Source organism: Bactrocera tryoni, chromosome 3, assembly GCF_016617805.1.
Source record: "Bactrocera tryoni isolate S06 chromosome 3, CSIRO_BtryS06_freeze2, whole genome shotgun sequence".
In the NCBI taxonomy this organism is placed as follows: domain Eukaryota; kingdom Metazoa; phylum Arthropoda; class Insecta; order Diptera; family Tephritidae; genus Bactrocera; species Bactrocera tryoni.
The window spans coordinates 86,104,375-86,118,979 of record NC_052501.1 but is presented as its reverse complement, the minus strand read 5'-3'; the positions used below and the strand labels follow the sequence as shown (position 1 = coordinate 86,118,979).

General features: G+C 38.0%; 2 protein-coding genes and 1 pseudogene across 5 annotated transcripts; all 3 read left to right on the top strand.

The window, feature by feature from the left end:
• The first annotated feature begins 609 nt into the window (after nt 1-609).
• On the top strand, nt 610-4,179 carry LOC120772544 (maltase A2-like). 4 transcript variants are annotated; one of them, XR_005705067.1, is made up of 8 exons: nt 610-1,127; nt 1,190-1,551; nt 1,611-1,917; nt 1,985-2,301; nt 2,361-2,489; nt 2,549-2,717; nt 2,890-3,022; nt 3,084-4,179. XR_005705067.1 is itself a non-coding variant. In XM_040101224.1 (6 exons), exons 1-6 carry the CDS (start codon nt 627-629, stop codon nt 2,628-2,630), a joined length of 1,698 nt encoding a protein of 565 aa, XP_039957158.1. In that variant the 5' UTR covers nt 610-626; the 3' UTR covers nt 2,631-3,062. The 4 variants fall into 4 exon arrangements, 1 of the variants encoding a protein (XP_039957158.1); XR_005705066.1 differs by having other exon boundaries at nt 2,549-3,022; nt 3,084-3,693; nt 3,747-4,179; XR_005705065.1 differs by having other exon boundaries at nt 2,549-3,022.
• Nucleotides 4,180-6,827: 2,648 nt separating this feature from the next.
• LOC120770812 lies at nt 6,828-8,131 on the top strand (annotated as a pseudogene).
• A 1,640-nt stretch (nt 8,132-9,771) lies between these two features.
• On the top strand, nt 9,772-11,814 carry LOC120771567 (maltase A2-like). Its single transcript, XM_040099633.1, has 6 exons — nt 9,772-10,272; nt 10,332-10,711; nt 10,770-11,076; nt 11,144-11,460; nt 11,520-11,648; nt 11,710-11,814. The coding sequence occupies exons 1-6, from the start codon at nt 9,772-9,774 to the stop codon at nt 11,780-11,782; spliced, it is 1,707 nt and encodes a 568-aa protein (XP_039955567.1). The 3' UTR covers nt 11,783-11,814.
• Nucleotides 11,815-14,605: the final 2,791 nt, after the last annotated feature.

Genomic DNA, 14,605 nt, shown 5'->3' with positions numbered 1-14,605 from the left:
TGGAGTGGCCAGCAAAAAGTCTGGATTTAAAACCTATCGAGGATCTGTGGGGAATATTATCGGTTAGAGTTTTTAAAAATGGACGCCAGTTAACTAACACAAAAGAGGTAAAAATGGTAATGTAGAGAGAATGGGCTTCAATCGGCATGCCAACCCTAAAATCTTTGGTTGAATCGATGACATCTAGACTTAACCAAGTCAAAATTATTAAAAGAAAGCATACTAATTATTAACAAACTTGATTCATCAAAATATTTGAAGAAAACAACTTATTTTTTAACATGCATATATAAATACTTTCTTTAAAGCAAATGTTTGGTCTTTAATTGTGTTGTATATACTAAACCCTTTATTTACAAATTTAATGGCTTTGAAGTCGTGCCCATATAATTTCTTTACTAAGGTATATAATTATTTTATATCAGCCGACTTTGTCAAAAACTCACGATATTTATGTAAACGTGTTCCATTTATCTTTTTCAAATTATTAAACAATACTACGTGACCTCCGCTATGATCACGCCGAGCACTTTTTTTTAATATTGAAACAGCTGTCGAAATGTGGTAAGATTCTGCCGGTATAAATAGTCGCTAATCCTTAAAACAGCATGATAGTATTTATCGAAATGTCGCTTTGTTTAATACGGTTGTCTGCGGCTCTGCTGCTTTTCGCTTTGGGCGTCACTGCCAACCAAACAGTTGATTGGTGGGAGGCCGCCACACTTTATCAGATTTATCCGCGTTCCTTTATGGACAGCGATGGCGATGGTATAGGCGATTTGAATGGCATCATCTCGCGGCTGGCATATCTTAAGGAAATTGGTGTAACAGCAACCTGGATATCACCTATATATGATTCACCAATGGCTGATATGGGCTATGACATCCGGAATTTTACGAAAATTTCTCCAATTTTTGGTACAATGGAGGATTTCGATAATATGTTGGCCAAGGCGCATGAATTGGGCTTAAAGCTGATCCTAGATTTTGTGCCAAATCATTCAAGCGATGAGTGTGAGTGGTTTCAGAAATCGGTTAGTCGCGAAGAAGGCTACGATGATTGGTATGTGTGGTCTGATGGCAAAATTGACCCAAAGACGGGTGAGCGTTCAGTACCAAGCAATTGGGTTAGTATTTATGAATTTATGAATACCTTACGGCTAGACTTAGTTACTATAATATTTTATAGACGTCAGCTTTCGGTGGTTCCGCATGGACATGGGTTGAAGAACGACAACAGTACTATCTGCACCAGTTTCACGTGAAGCAACCTGATTTTAACTTCACTAATCCCGCGGTGCGTGAGCGTATGTTGGAAGTGATGAAATTTTGGCTCGATCGTGGTGTAGATGGTTTCCGCATGGATGCCACGAACTTCTTAATTGAAAAACGTTTCGATAATGGCACATTTCCAGATAATCCTATCAGGCCTGGAACGGTTGACACTTTAATGGGCAACTACACCCTAGATCAATGGGGAAGTACAGAAATTATATACGAGTGGCGCGCATTCCTAGATGAATATCTGAAACTTAATGGTGGAGATACACGGTAAGACTTGCATTCTTTTGCAGTATAAAATTTTAACAATGATACTTTTCACTATTTAGAGTTATGGTTATCGAGGCGTATTCCCCTGTTGACGTTCTTAGTAAATATATCTCTAATGGCACCAACGTCGGCGGGCAGATGCCAATGAATTTTAATTTTGTGAGACTGCGCGAAAACTCCACAGCGGAGACCATTGAAACACAAGCTAACGCGTGGATGGATGTCATTTGGGTCAAACATAAAATGGCGAATTGGGTGGCAAACAATCATGACAACCGTCGCTTACCAACACGTATGGGTCAGACCAAAGTGGATGCAATGGCTATGATCATACATGCACTGCCCGGTACATCGGTTACTTATTACGTAAGAGGCTTTTAATTATAACGGTATGACCCTATATAATTTTATCTTGAAAATTAAATATTTTAAGGGCGAAGAGATCGGAATGCCTGATTATGCCGCCGCTTGCACCGGAAACTCTTGCGACTTCCGTGACCCCGAACGGACACCAATGCAGTGGGATTCTTCGAAAAACGCCGGTTTCAGCACAGGCAACTCAACTTGGCTGGCCGTCAATCCCAACTATAAGGACCTAAATGTACAAGTTCAAGAAGGCGTGGCGCGTAGCAGCTTACAGATATTCAAGGGCATGACGGCGCTTAAGAAAACGGGTGCCTTCAAGGCATTCAAGGAAGAGGGCGGCTTCTCTTATAAAGCTCTGTCAGAGCAGGTTTTCCAGGTTGTTAGGTGAGTTGATACAAATGAGGTATTTCCCAAGTGCACTTGTATGAAGCATTCTCTTCTAGAACCGCGGTCGATCGCGAGGAATATCGTGTGCTTGCCAATATAGGCAACCAAACAGAGCATTTCGATGGTTTGACTAACAAAACAATGGAGTACGTGTTGCTTAACTCTTATTCACCAAACAGCTACGGGTATGTGCCTTTTGGTGAATTCAAATTTTCCTTACTCAATATTCTCTTTTATTTTTCAGTGACAAGGTTGATTTAAGCGGAACAATTTATTTGCAGCCTTATGAGGCAGTCGTTCTAGGATGGTCGAGTGGCGATAATTGAACCAAAACTAAAAAAAGTCAACACTTTGGCCATTTTAAAAATGGCGGAAAAGTTAGACATCATTAATGAATACATAAAACATATATAGTGAGTTCAAAAAGTGTTCACGTTATACAAAATTTTACTTTTCTCATTGAATTTCATCCAAATATGACAATATTTGAAGAAAAATTTTTTGCTGTTATATGGCATCGACATTCTAGTTTTGAAAGCCCACTTCAGTAGACTTCCTTGTTTATTTAAATTTGAATAAATACAGTTCAAAATCCGTAAGCGCTCGTGAACCCTTTCTGAGCTGATGTGACGCTGTATGTAACTAATTTCGTTGTTACCAAATAGTGGTTAGCACTTTTTAATAATTTTATTGTGCGAAGGATTTCACATTTACTAAGGTTTGTAACAAAAATTAAAGGTCGAAAAATTGGGAACTTATCAAACCTGGTCATTTTTCAGACGGGACTAAAAAACTGAACCTCATTTTTTAAAAAGCTGTATGTTCGGACTTGCAGGAGGGGGTTTCAGTTAGAGAGATTGCTCGAAAGCATAAAATTTCAATTGGTGTCATCAGTAAAATAAAAAAAAACAAACAACAACAAAAAAAACAATATTAACACACCACCAAAAAAATTTAGGCAGACCTAAAAAGTCACTCCTGAAACAGAAAGGACTTTACGGCGTTTTATCATGACTGATGCAGCTAAAAACGCGGAGGAAGCTAAGGAAGTGTTATTGTCGTCTTTAGGCACTAGAGCATGCAACAATACCATTCGAACTTCGTTGAAAAGATTTAAAATGCGTGCAAGAGCAATGATTAAAACCGTACATGTCAGCGAAGAACAAAGCGGCTAGAATGAAATTTGCGAAAGAGCACAAAAACTGGAGAAGCGAACAGTTGAAACTAGTAATTTGGTCTGACGAAACGAAAATTGATCATATTAATTTATATAGACGCATTTGGACATGGTATGACAAGCAATGCGGTCCCACGGATAGGAATATGCTGCGCACACTTAAATTCGGAGGTGGTTCACTTATGATGTGGGGTTGTTTCTGTGGCAGAAAGGTAAGAAAACTGCGTCAAATTAACGGAATAATAGAGGCTACGGACTATATTAGCATTCTAGAGGATTCACTTATCCCTAGCTTCGAGATTTTTGGATGTGAACCTGGTGCTTTGTTACACATGTAAGACAATGACCCTAAACATACCGCCCGTATTAAAAAATCTTTGTTGAAAAATAACGGAATTCGGGTGGTGGAGTGGCCAGCTCAGTCACCCGATATGAATCCTATTGAAAATTTATAGGCGATTGTTAAAAAACGGTTAATTGTTCAAAGAGAAACACCAAAACCCATAGATGAACTCTGGACTCAAGTTGAACGAGTTTGGAACAGCTTTTTTCCGGAAATTAACTCTAAATCTGACCGTATTAAAGTCGTAAAAGTCACTTTACCTCTAAGTTTAAATAATGTTCACATGAATTGTATTACTTTATATCTACTATAGCCACAAGAGATTATTAAATGAACTGCTAGTTGATGTTAAAAAGTTTTTGATTAAATAAACTTTAAATGTTAGTTTTCCTAAGATCAGCTGCAATGCTGCTAGTCTGGATCTGGTCTAATACCGTCAACTGAAACAACATGACCTAGGAATTTCGTTGTAAATGCTGCGAAATGGCACTTTTCGTCTTGAAATTTTTAAATTTGATTCACTTACTTAATTTCTAAAAAAATTTCGTTATAGAGTCGATATGTTCTATAAAAATAGTAGAAAAAATTAAAATATCGTCCAAATATACCACACAAATTTTATTAATGTAATCTCTAGCTGTTTTTAACCCAAAAGGGCATACGATTAAAGTCGTAGTGGGCACTTGCCGTCAAAAATGCCAATTTGGCTCTGTCATCTGGATGTACTTCGATTTGATGACAGCCTTTAGCAAGGTCTATTGTGCGTAATTTGTCAAATATGTCTTCCGTATTAGGAATTGGAAATGTGTCATCAATCGTCTGTCCGTTTAGTTTCCTGAAGTCTATTACTAATCGCCACTTTTGTTCGCCGCCGTTGTCAATTTTTTTTGGTAACCATAAAGGTGAGCTATAAGGGCTATTGCTCTGAACTAATATATTTTGTTTTAACATCTCATTTATTTGTCTGTCTACTTCAGTACGATGCACAACTGGGTATCTATAAAGTTTGGCTTACATATATTGTCCGGAAACTCGTTATCAAGAAAAGCTTTTGTTTCAACAGTATTTTTCCCTTCCAAAAGGATAATTTTCAAAATAAAAAACGTTGAACGAACGAATATTATTATATACCCCACCGCTTAATGCCGAAAATGTATGAGATCGGTTGAAGAATTACTCCACCTCCCATATATGTATACATACGTACTATGCATAATGATTTAAGTTATTTTAGCAAATTGTCAGAATGTCAGAAATTAATGAAATTACACCCTCCCCCAGTCCCAATATACCCTTTATAGTAGTATTCTAATGATTCGTTGCCGTTCTCTGCTCTAAGAATATGTGTTTGTGTGCGTTTGTTATTACAGCACCTATACTTACTTGCAGTTGATGCTTTAAGCTAAACGTTGCATACTTTTAGGATATTTTGTTCGTCGTGCTGTACTGACTTTTCATCGCTTTGTCACAGTGCCGCTCAACAGGCGTTTTAGTACCACTGAGTTTCAAATATACAAACATTGCTGGAAATGCTGCGTTTTTAGGAGAATTACTCACGTGGCTCACATCCAAAGTCCGGCAAACATAGGCAATAAGTTGAAGTGATATTTTTTTAAAGAAATGTAAACTGTTTTCAGTATGTGTAACACGATTTTATTTAAAAGCAAAACAAATATAAATTATAATTCACGAATATAACATAATAATAGACGCATATTTCTAAAAGAAGTCTATAACTACATACAAACATATGCGGTTTGCCAAGATGAAATTTGATTATGATTCCATTGTTCCAATAATCCGAACATCAGCTAGAAAGTTACCGCCCTTGCGCGTCTTCTTCATTACATGTCATTCATTTGAAGCGTTTTATTTACTTAAATATATATTTATTCTTTATTACTTTAATATGAAGAAAACATCTGTGGAAAATCATTGTTTCTGGTGGATGTTGTTTGTTCAACATGTTTAAGCCGAGTGAACATGCCATAAGTGGTTTGCACGATTTAAAAGTGATTATTTTTGCTTGGAAGACGAAGAACTTCCTACTCCAAGAAGACCTCGCACAACGTTTACGTTTAGGAGTCACTCAATCACCCATTTCAGCAAGGCGAAACGGTTTTGTCGGTATAAGAATCCAAGGGATTGTACTTGAGGTTTACTTTTAAGTATGCTCGTACAAATAAATGTGAATGGAAAAAATAACGAATTTATGGCTGTTTCCTCAGTTAGGTTAAGAGCATCTGTCATTTCTATTTAAAAAAACGTTCTTTACCGAAAGAAGGAGTCTTGATTAAGTTTACCACAACTTAACTGACAAATGGCGGCTAAACAAACATTGAGGAAATGGCCCTTTATGTTTGACAAAATTATAAACAGAACTTTCCTAACTCGAATCACCATAATCCACAAAAAAAATTCGAGTTATGGCAGGAAATTTGCATGCAATTTGACTTCTATTGCTAATACAAGAGTTCGAGTTATACAAGTTTGAGTTGCGGAAGTTTAACTATATTATATTTTTTGGGGGTTGTGAATACATGCGTATGTTGAAAAAAGTATACAGTGAAATCTCCCATTAGTTGTTAGAGTTGTTCGCGTAATAGATTGCACTTCATAAATATCAACAAATTGTGGGACTGGTCAATATGTTAATGCAGATGTCCGCTTAATAGAGCGTCCATTTAATGCAGCTTTCACTGTATTCCTTATCAATGAATTGTTTTGGCTACCCTATCTTCTTAGTTGCTGCCAACTGGACACAGTGGGCTAAATTTTGCTAAAATCAGTTTGCGGACAAACAACGTGCCACGTAATTTTCGTATATAAAGGTTATGTTGGCTTTTCTTTAAATCTCGCGAACACCAATTGTTGAAGACCCAATATTCATATTATAATTACAAAATATTTTTATATCAGACGAGTTTGTCAAAAACCCCCGATTTTCATGTAAACATGTTTGTCTTATTCTAATTAATTATATAGTATCACGTGAGACCCGCCATGATCAAGCCTGGCACATATCCAAATGAATCAATCAAGGCTGGAACGGATGACACTTTAGAAAACAGCTACACCCAGGATCAATGGTTAAGTCCAGAAATTATATACGAGTGGCGTGCATTCCTAGACGAATAACAGAAACTTAATGGTGGAGATACACGGTAAGACTTGCATTCTTTTGCAGCATACAATTTTAACAATGATACTTTTCACTATTTAGAGTTATGGTTATCGATGCGTATTCCCCTGTTGACGTTCTGAGTAACTGTTTCACTAATGGCACCCATGTCGGTGGACAGTTGCCAATGAATTTAATTTCGTAAAACTGGACGAAAACTCCAATGCGGAGACCATTGAAACACAAGCTAATGAATAGAGGGATGTCTTTTGGGTCAAGCATAAAATGGCGAATTGGGTGGCAAACAATCATGACAACCGTCGCTTACCAACACGTATGGGTCAGACCAAAGTGGATGCAATGGCTATGATAATACATGCTCTGCCCGGTACATCGGTTACTTATTACGTAAGTGGCTTTTAATTATAACGGTATGACCCTATATAATTTTATGTTGAAAATCAAATATTTTAAGGGCGAAGAGATCGGAATGCCTGATTATGCCGCCGCTTGCACCGGAAACTCTTGCGACTTCCGTGACCCCGAACGGACACCAATGCAGTGGGATTCTTCGAAAAACGCCGGCTTCAGCACAGGCAACTCAACTTGGCTGGCCGTCAATCCCAACTACAAATACTTAAATGTACAAGTTCAACGAGGAGTGGCGCGCAGCAGCTTACAGATATTCAAGGGCATGACGGCGCTGAAGAAAACAGCTGCTTTTAAGGCGTTCAAGGAAGAGGGCGGTTTCTCTTATAAAGCTCTGTCAAAGCAGGTTTTCCAGGTGGTGAAGTGAGTTGATACAATGTAGTATTTGCCATGTGCATTTGAATAAAATGTTGTCTTCTAGAACCGCGGTCGATCGCGAGGAATATCGTGTGCTCGCCAATTTAGGCAACCAAACAGAGCATTTCGATGGTTTGTCTGACAAAAAAATTAAATACGTACTGCTTAACTCTTATTCGCCACACAGACACGGGTAAGTGCCATTTGGTGAATACAAATTTTCCTTACTCAATATTCTCTTTTATTTTTCAGTGACAAGGTTGATTTAAGCGGAAGAATTTATCTGAAGCCTCATGAGGCGCTCATTTTAGGATGGTCAAAGGGCAAGAACTGCACCAAAACCAAAAAAGTCAAACACGTTGGTCATGTTAAAAAGAGCGGAAAACTTAGACATCATTAATGACATACAGACGGCGTAGGGTGTACCAACAAGAACGACGTGAAGATAAAATGAAATAAATCACTCAAAATTGGTCAAGATGGTTTCTGTTTTTTTTGTTGTGTAGATAATTTTGTGCCATTTATGATTTTAACAAATTGGCCACTTCTCTGTTTGCATATTTCCACTCTCTTTTTGACCAGGTGCAGCATTTCTGCTAGAATTTCTGCTACAGTGCACTGCATATTATCTTCGAGCTCTCGAGCGTTGTTTTAGATTTAACAACCCCCTTAAGAAAATAATCTAAAGATCTCAAATCGCATGATCTTGACGGCCATTTGACTGCCTCATTTCTCGAAATTAACGAGTTGCCAAACTTTGCACACAATGTGTCTATGCTTAGAAGTAAACCATGTCTTCTTGGAATTAGAGATTGTCCGTCGTAAACAAATTCCGCAAAAAAAGTCGGCCAACATCGTGATAACGCTGGCTATTGTTGGTAACGAGATTGCCTTCCTCTTTAAATAAAGCATAAATGACTTTCTTGAAAATTTATTTTTGAGTTTGCTGGGAAATCACTTTCCTTCTGAGTTTGCTATTTTTTCTATAAATATGAGTAAATCATCGGCATTGTGGGTTTCATAGAAAAACAATATAAGCATTTTGATTATGAAAATTAGTTGTTTTTGTGCAACAAGCCACTTCAACATTTTGGCGATTTCACGCGGCAGCGATCTGTATAGATTCGAGAGCGTACAATATATCGAGCAATAAGACCATTCTAAAAGCAGATTTACGTACGTTATAGCTAGGGTTACCATATCGGTCTCAGTCAAAATCAATCCCGTTGCATAGGTACAGAACGATTCTCAATAAACCATGAAACCATTTTCTCGAAAGTTCGCACATTCTTCACGTTTTCCCTTAGCATTGAAAGCATTGAGTTTGGTGGTGAAAGTGAAAGGAATGAAATTTTTTCAATTCTCTCTTGCAAAGCGTTGACAACTTTATCAATTATAAAATCCATCATTTCCAAAATGCTATTGTTTTCTTTCTCGATCGATGCCAAATATACTGAAACGCTGTGATGTTCACTTTTTTTCTCGCACTCGCTCAAAAAAAAGAACAATGAACAAAAATCGATTCAGAAGGAAATCAGGGAATCAGTGCATTTTTCACGAAAATCAGGGAATCAGTGCCTAAGATCGAAATCAGGGAATATCGTAACCTATGACTAGGGCACATATTACAGTGTTGATTAAAGGTCTCTTCGTTATGAGTGCATTTTTATTTGGAGTGAATCAGATATTGTTCTCAAATTGTTAATGAACCATAACTTACCTATCTTAAAAACCAATGAATGCGTGTGTACTCGTACATACCTTGATTTATAAATATTGCGTAATTTATTGTGCCGCTGGTCCTAATCAGGTAATAATGTCAAAAACCCAACAAATACTAGACAACATGTTCCGCTTATCAGAATTTAATACTGGTGCTCATCCAGTTCACGTAAGGCCCACACTGACCATATTACCCTTTGATAAGATCTTGCGAGTTATTTGGTTTTCAATACTGAAAGAGCAAGAACTTTTATCTCCAATTATCTGCCAGTATAAATAGTCGCTAGTTTCTCAGACAGCACGCTAGTATTTATCGATATGTCGTCATTTTCGGTAAGGTTCTTAGCGGCGCTGCTGCTTTGCGCGTTGGGCGCTACTGCTTTCGAAACAGTTGATTGGTGGGAGTCCGCCACCCTTTATCAGATTTATCCGCGTTCCTTTATGGACAGCGATGGCGATGGTATAGGCGATTTGAATGGCATCACCTCACGGCTGGCGTTTTTTAAGGAAATTGGTGTTACAGCAACCTGGATCTCACCCATATATGATTCACCGATGGCTGATATGGGCTATGACGTCGCGAATTTTACGAAAATTGACCCACTCTTCGGCACAATGGAGGATTTCGATGATATGTTGGCTAAGGCGCATGAATTGGATTTGAAACTAGTTTTAGACTTTGTGCCCAATCATTCGAGTGACGAGTGCGAGTGGTTCCAAAAGTCGATACTCCGCGAAGAAGGCTACGATGATTTCTATGTATGGGATGATGGCAAAATTGACACAGAGACGGGCGAGCGTTCACCACCAAGTAATTGGGTTTGTGTGCTGTGAATCTGTGATTATTTTACTGTTATGCTCACAATAATATTGTTTAGGTGTCGGTTTTCGGTGGTTCTGCGTGGACCTGGGTTGAAGAACGGCAACAGTACTATCTGCATCAGTTTCTAGCGAAGCAACCTGATTTCAACTTCACTAATCCCGCGGTGCGTGAGCGTATGTTGGAAATAATGAAATTTTGGCTCGATCGTGGTGTAGACGGTTTTCGCATGGATGCCACAAATTTTTTGGTTGAAAAACGTTTCGAAAATGGCACATATCCAGACGAACCACCGAGCGGCATACCGAATGACCCGAATGGTAATACAACTCCTCCCAACCACATCTACACCATGGATCTATGGGAAAATACTGAAATTATTTACGAGTGGCGCGAATTTTTGGACGAATATCAGAGACTTAATGGTGGAGATACAAGGTGAGACCTGTATCATTTACAACACACAAATTTAACAATAAAACTTTCCAATTTTTAGAGCTATGATAATCGAGGCGTACTCTCCTGTTGACGTTCTGAGCGGTTATATTTCTAATGGCACCAATGTCGGTGGTCAGATGCCAATGAATTTTAATTTCGTAAAACTGGACGAAAACTCCAATGCGGAGACTATTGAAACACAAGCTAATGAATGGATGGATGTCATATGGGCCAGACATAAAATGGCGAATTGGGTGGCAAACAATCATGACAACAGTCGCTTACCAACACGTATGGGTGAGAGCAAAGTGGATGCGATGACTATGATAATACATGCACTGCCCGGTACATCGGTTACTTATTACGTAAGTGGCTTTTAATTATAACGGTATGACCCTCTATAATCTTGTGTTGAAAATCAAATATTTTAAGGGCGAAGAGATCGGAATGCCTGATGGAGAAATCGATTGCACTGGAGACTCTTGCAACTTTCGTGATCCAGAGCGCACGCCGATGCAGTGGAATGGATCGGAGAATGCCGGCTTCAGCACAGGCAACTCAACGTGGTTGCCCGTTAATCCCAACTACAAATACTTAAATGTACAAGTTCAACGAGGAGCTGCGCGTAGCAGCTTGCAGATTTTCAAGGGCATGACGGCGTTGAAGAAAACGGATGCTTTTAAAGCGTTCAAGGAGGAGGGCGGCTTTTCTTATAAAGCTCTGTCAAAGCAGGTTTTCCAAGTCGTAAGGTGAGTTTGTACAAATGAGGTATTTCTCAAGTGCACAAGTACAGAGCATTCTCTTCTAGAACCGAGGTCGATCGCGAGGAATATCGTGCGCTTGCCAATTTAGGCAACCAAATTGAATATTTCGATGGATTGACTAACAAAACAATGGAGTACGTCTTGCTTAACTCTTATTCACCACACAGATACGGGTAAGAGGCATTTGGAGAATACGAGTTCCTCTTATTTCAATATACCTTTTTTATTTTCCAGTCACAAGCTTGATTTAAGCGGAAGAATTTATTTGATGCCTTATGAAGCTATCGTCTTACGCTGGTCGGCATGAAGGTTCTCCTAAAAAATTACATATATATTATTGAGCGGTTATTTTAACAATATGTATCTAAGATCATGTAGACAATTAAATGCTTAGCTTTGTCAGCAGAAAAGATGTGTTTCACTTAAAAGTGGGCACGGCTATTTGGCAAAACACATAATTGACACAATAAGACTTCGGACAGGCGCCAGAACCTAAGAACTTGCATCACAATTGTCGCTAATTGACACAAAGATGAAAAAGTTGGAAATATTAAAAAGGCCAGTCTAAAATATATATTATTTTAATTAAATACTAGCATATAGTTTTCTAATAAAAATGTCTCTTGTCGCGAGTCTAGTATTAAATCTCTATTTCTATAACTGTTTCGATGTTATCTTCATTAATATCATAAATACCTGTTTTCGTGGAAAAGTAGAGTTCTTAAAGCACGTCTGCAACATTTTCATTAATTCTCGTGACTCCATGGGAAACCCAAACTATCAAGCACAATCGTTGTTCAATTTGTTGCATTGTAAACATCGTCAGATAAGGCTTCGTGTCGTAGACAAACAGCTGCCAAGCACTTATTGACTTAGACATAAACATAAAAAAGAGATCCGATATACTATATTTCAAAATACAATACTTCAGACAGACTCTAATGGTCTGGCATCAAACGCATACAAATGTAATCAAATCAAAAAAACACACATTGAAACAAGTTAGGAAGTGCTAAGTTCGGGTGCAACCGAAAATGTTATACTCATGCAATTCGCAGGAATCAAAATCTGAGAAAATCTTTCAGGAAAATATGAGAGTTGGGCGTAATATTGACCCGATTTTATCTATTTTTACCAGTAACACATACCATTTACTTGCTATATATTTAAAAAAATGTTTCCTGGATTTTATTAAAGTACCTCACATACAATCACCAATAACATGGAGTAAAGTCAGCCAGTCAGTCAGTCTTTGCATAATTTTATCGACTTTAGGCACAAAGATACACTTTTGTGAGTAAAACACGCTATATATGCGGTATAAAGTCACCCGGAAGTACTAAAATATTTATATTAGGTATACATACGAGCCTCAGAGGAGTACTGATCCGATTCAACCCATTTTTGATACACAGAATTACTATTGTCAGGAAAACATTCTCTCTGAATTTCTATTGTATATCACATAGAGTGGCTGATATTTTCGGTTAAAAGTGAACTATAGACCTGGGATCCACGTATTAGGTACCTAGGGGCTTGAACAGTTTTAGTTAGATTTGAGCAATTTTTGGTCATAAGGTGGCATACTTTAAAGGAATTATTAGTGCATAGTATATATGCGATTCCATGGTATCAATTGCTTCTTGGTTTGTACAGTACTTGAACTTAAAATTATGCTGTGTGAGAGGTAGGCGTGGTTATAGTCCGATTACGCTCATTTTCGCACTGTGACATGAGAATGTGAGAGGAATGTCACGTACCCAATTAGGTCGAAAACGGTTGGTCGCGTCCTGACATATGTGATTTCACCAAAAGTTTTTAATAGTACCGTTTTACATTTTGGGTTCTTGCTTGTTGGGGTATTACTTAACCTCGAAATTTGCTTAAATTTATTTTCTAGAAATAAGAGTCAATCATCGGCATTTGTTGTGGGTTTCTAAGAAATACAATCAAAAGTATTTTAATTATGAAAAGTAATTGCTTTTGTGAAGCAAGATACTTCAACATTTTTGCGATTTCAGGCGGCTGGTTTGGGATCACACAATAAATCGAGTGATAAGGCCATTCTAAAAATAGATTTACGTATTTTAGAGCCACTTTAAAGTGTTGTTTAAAGGTGACTTGCGTGCGTTCTTATTTGGAGTGAATCAGATATTGGATTGAAATCATTAATGAACGCCAAATACGTAGGTTGCTTTTTATATTTCGGGACTTGGCGACACTAGCTTTACAATCTGGCAATTCACAAATGTATCGTAAAGTTTGACTTTTTTGTTGTTATGCATACTCAGCACGTTTATCAGTGGCGGATTCAGAGGGGGAACATGGGGGGTGATATGTTCGATTGGTACATTGTAGAAAAATTAGTAACTGGAAAAATAAGGAAATAGCGGAAAAAACTACGATACTCTGCTTGTGACGTTCCGAAATCGAAGACAAAAAGTTGTGGAACATTTTCAATCCATTCATTCAGACACGAAAAATGGCGGCAGAACTGGAAGTTGACGAATCTGCTTCCGACAAAAAAACACGAAAATTTTGCGTGAGAACTTGCAAAGAATACTACAGGGTCGCAATGTACATTCCTCTGTTGGATACAATCGGCGAAGATTTGAAGACGCGCTTTTCTAGAGAAGTATTGGATAAATTTCAACTGAGTTTTCTGCTTCCAGAAAAAAGTATGCACTTTGAAAACCAAAGGAATGGAAAATCTTACTGACTACTTGATAGATATATTCAAAGATCTTCTGCATAATGACAACGCCGTGTGACGTTTGAAGCTGAAAGGTGAACTTGATCATTAGCAATGCCATTGGGGGGCAGAAGCAAATGTCAAAAGGCAACAAGTTACCGACTAGTGCATTGCAAACGTTGAAGAACTACGATGTAGACCAATACTCCATAATTCAACTGAATTTGAGCAACTGGGAACTTAAGACATCGACACATCAAGATAAAGCACCGTATAAGTCCTGATTTGACACCGACCGTTTTGTTTTTATTCACGTCCGAATGAAATATAGAAAGAGTTTAACGTTTTTCGACATGCGGTTGATGCATTCAGAATGCATTATATCTCAATCAGAGTGACACAAGTGCTTCGTCAATCGGTTCAAATGCATGTAAAATG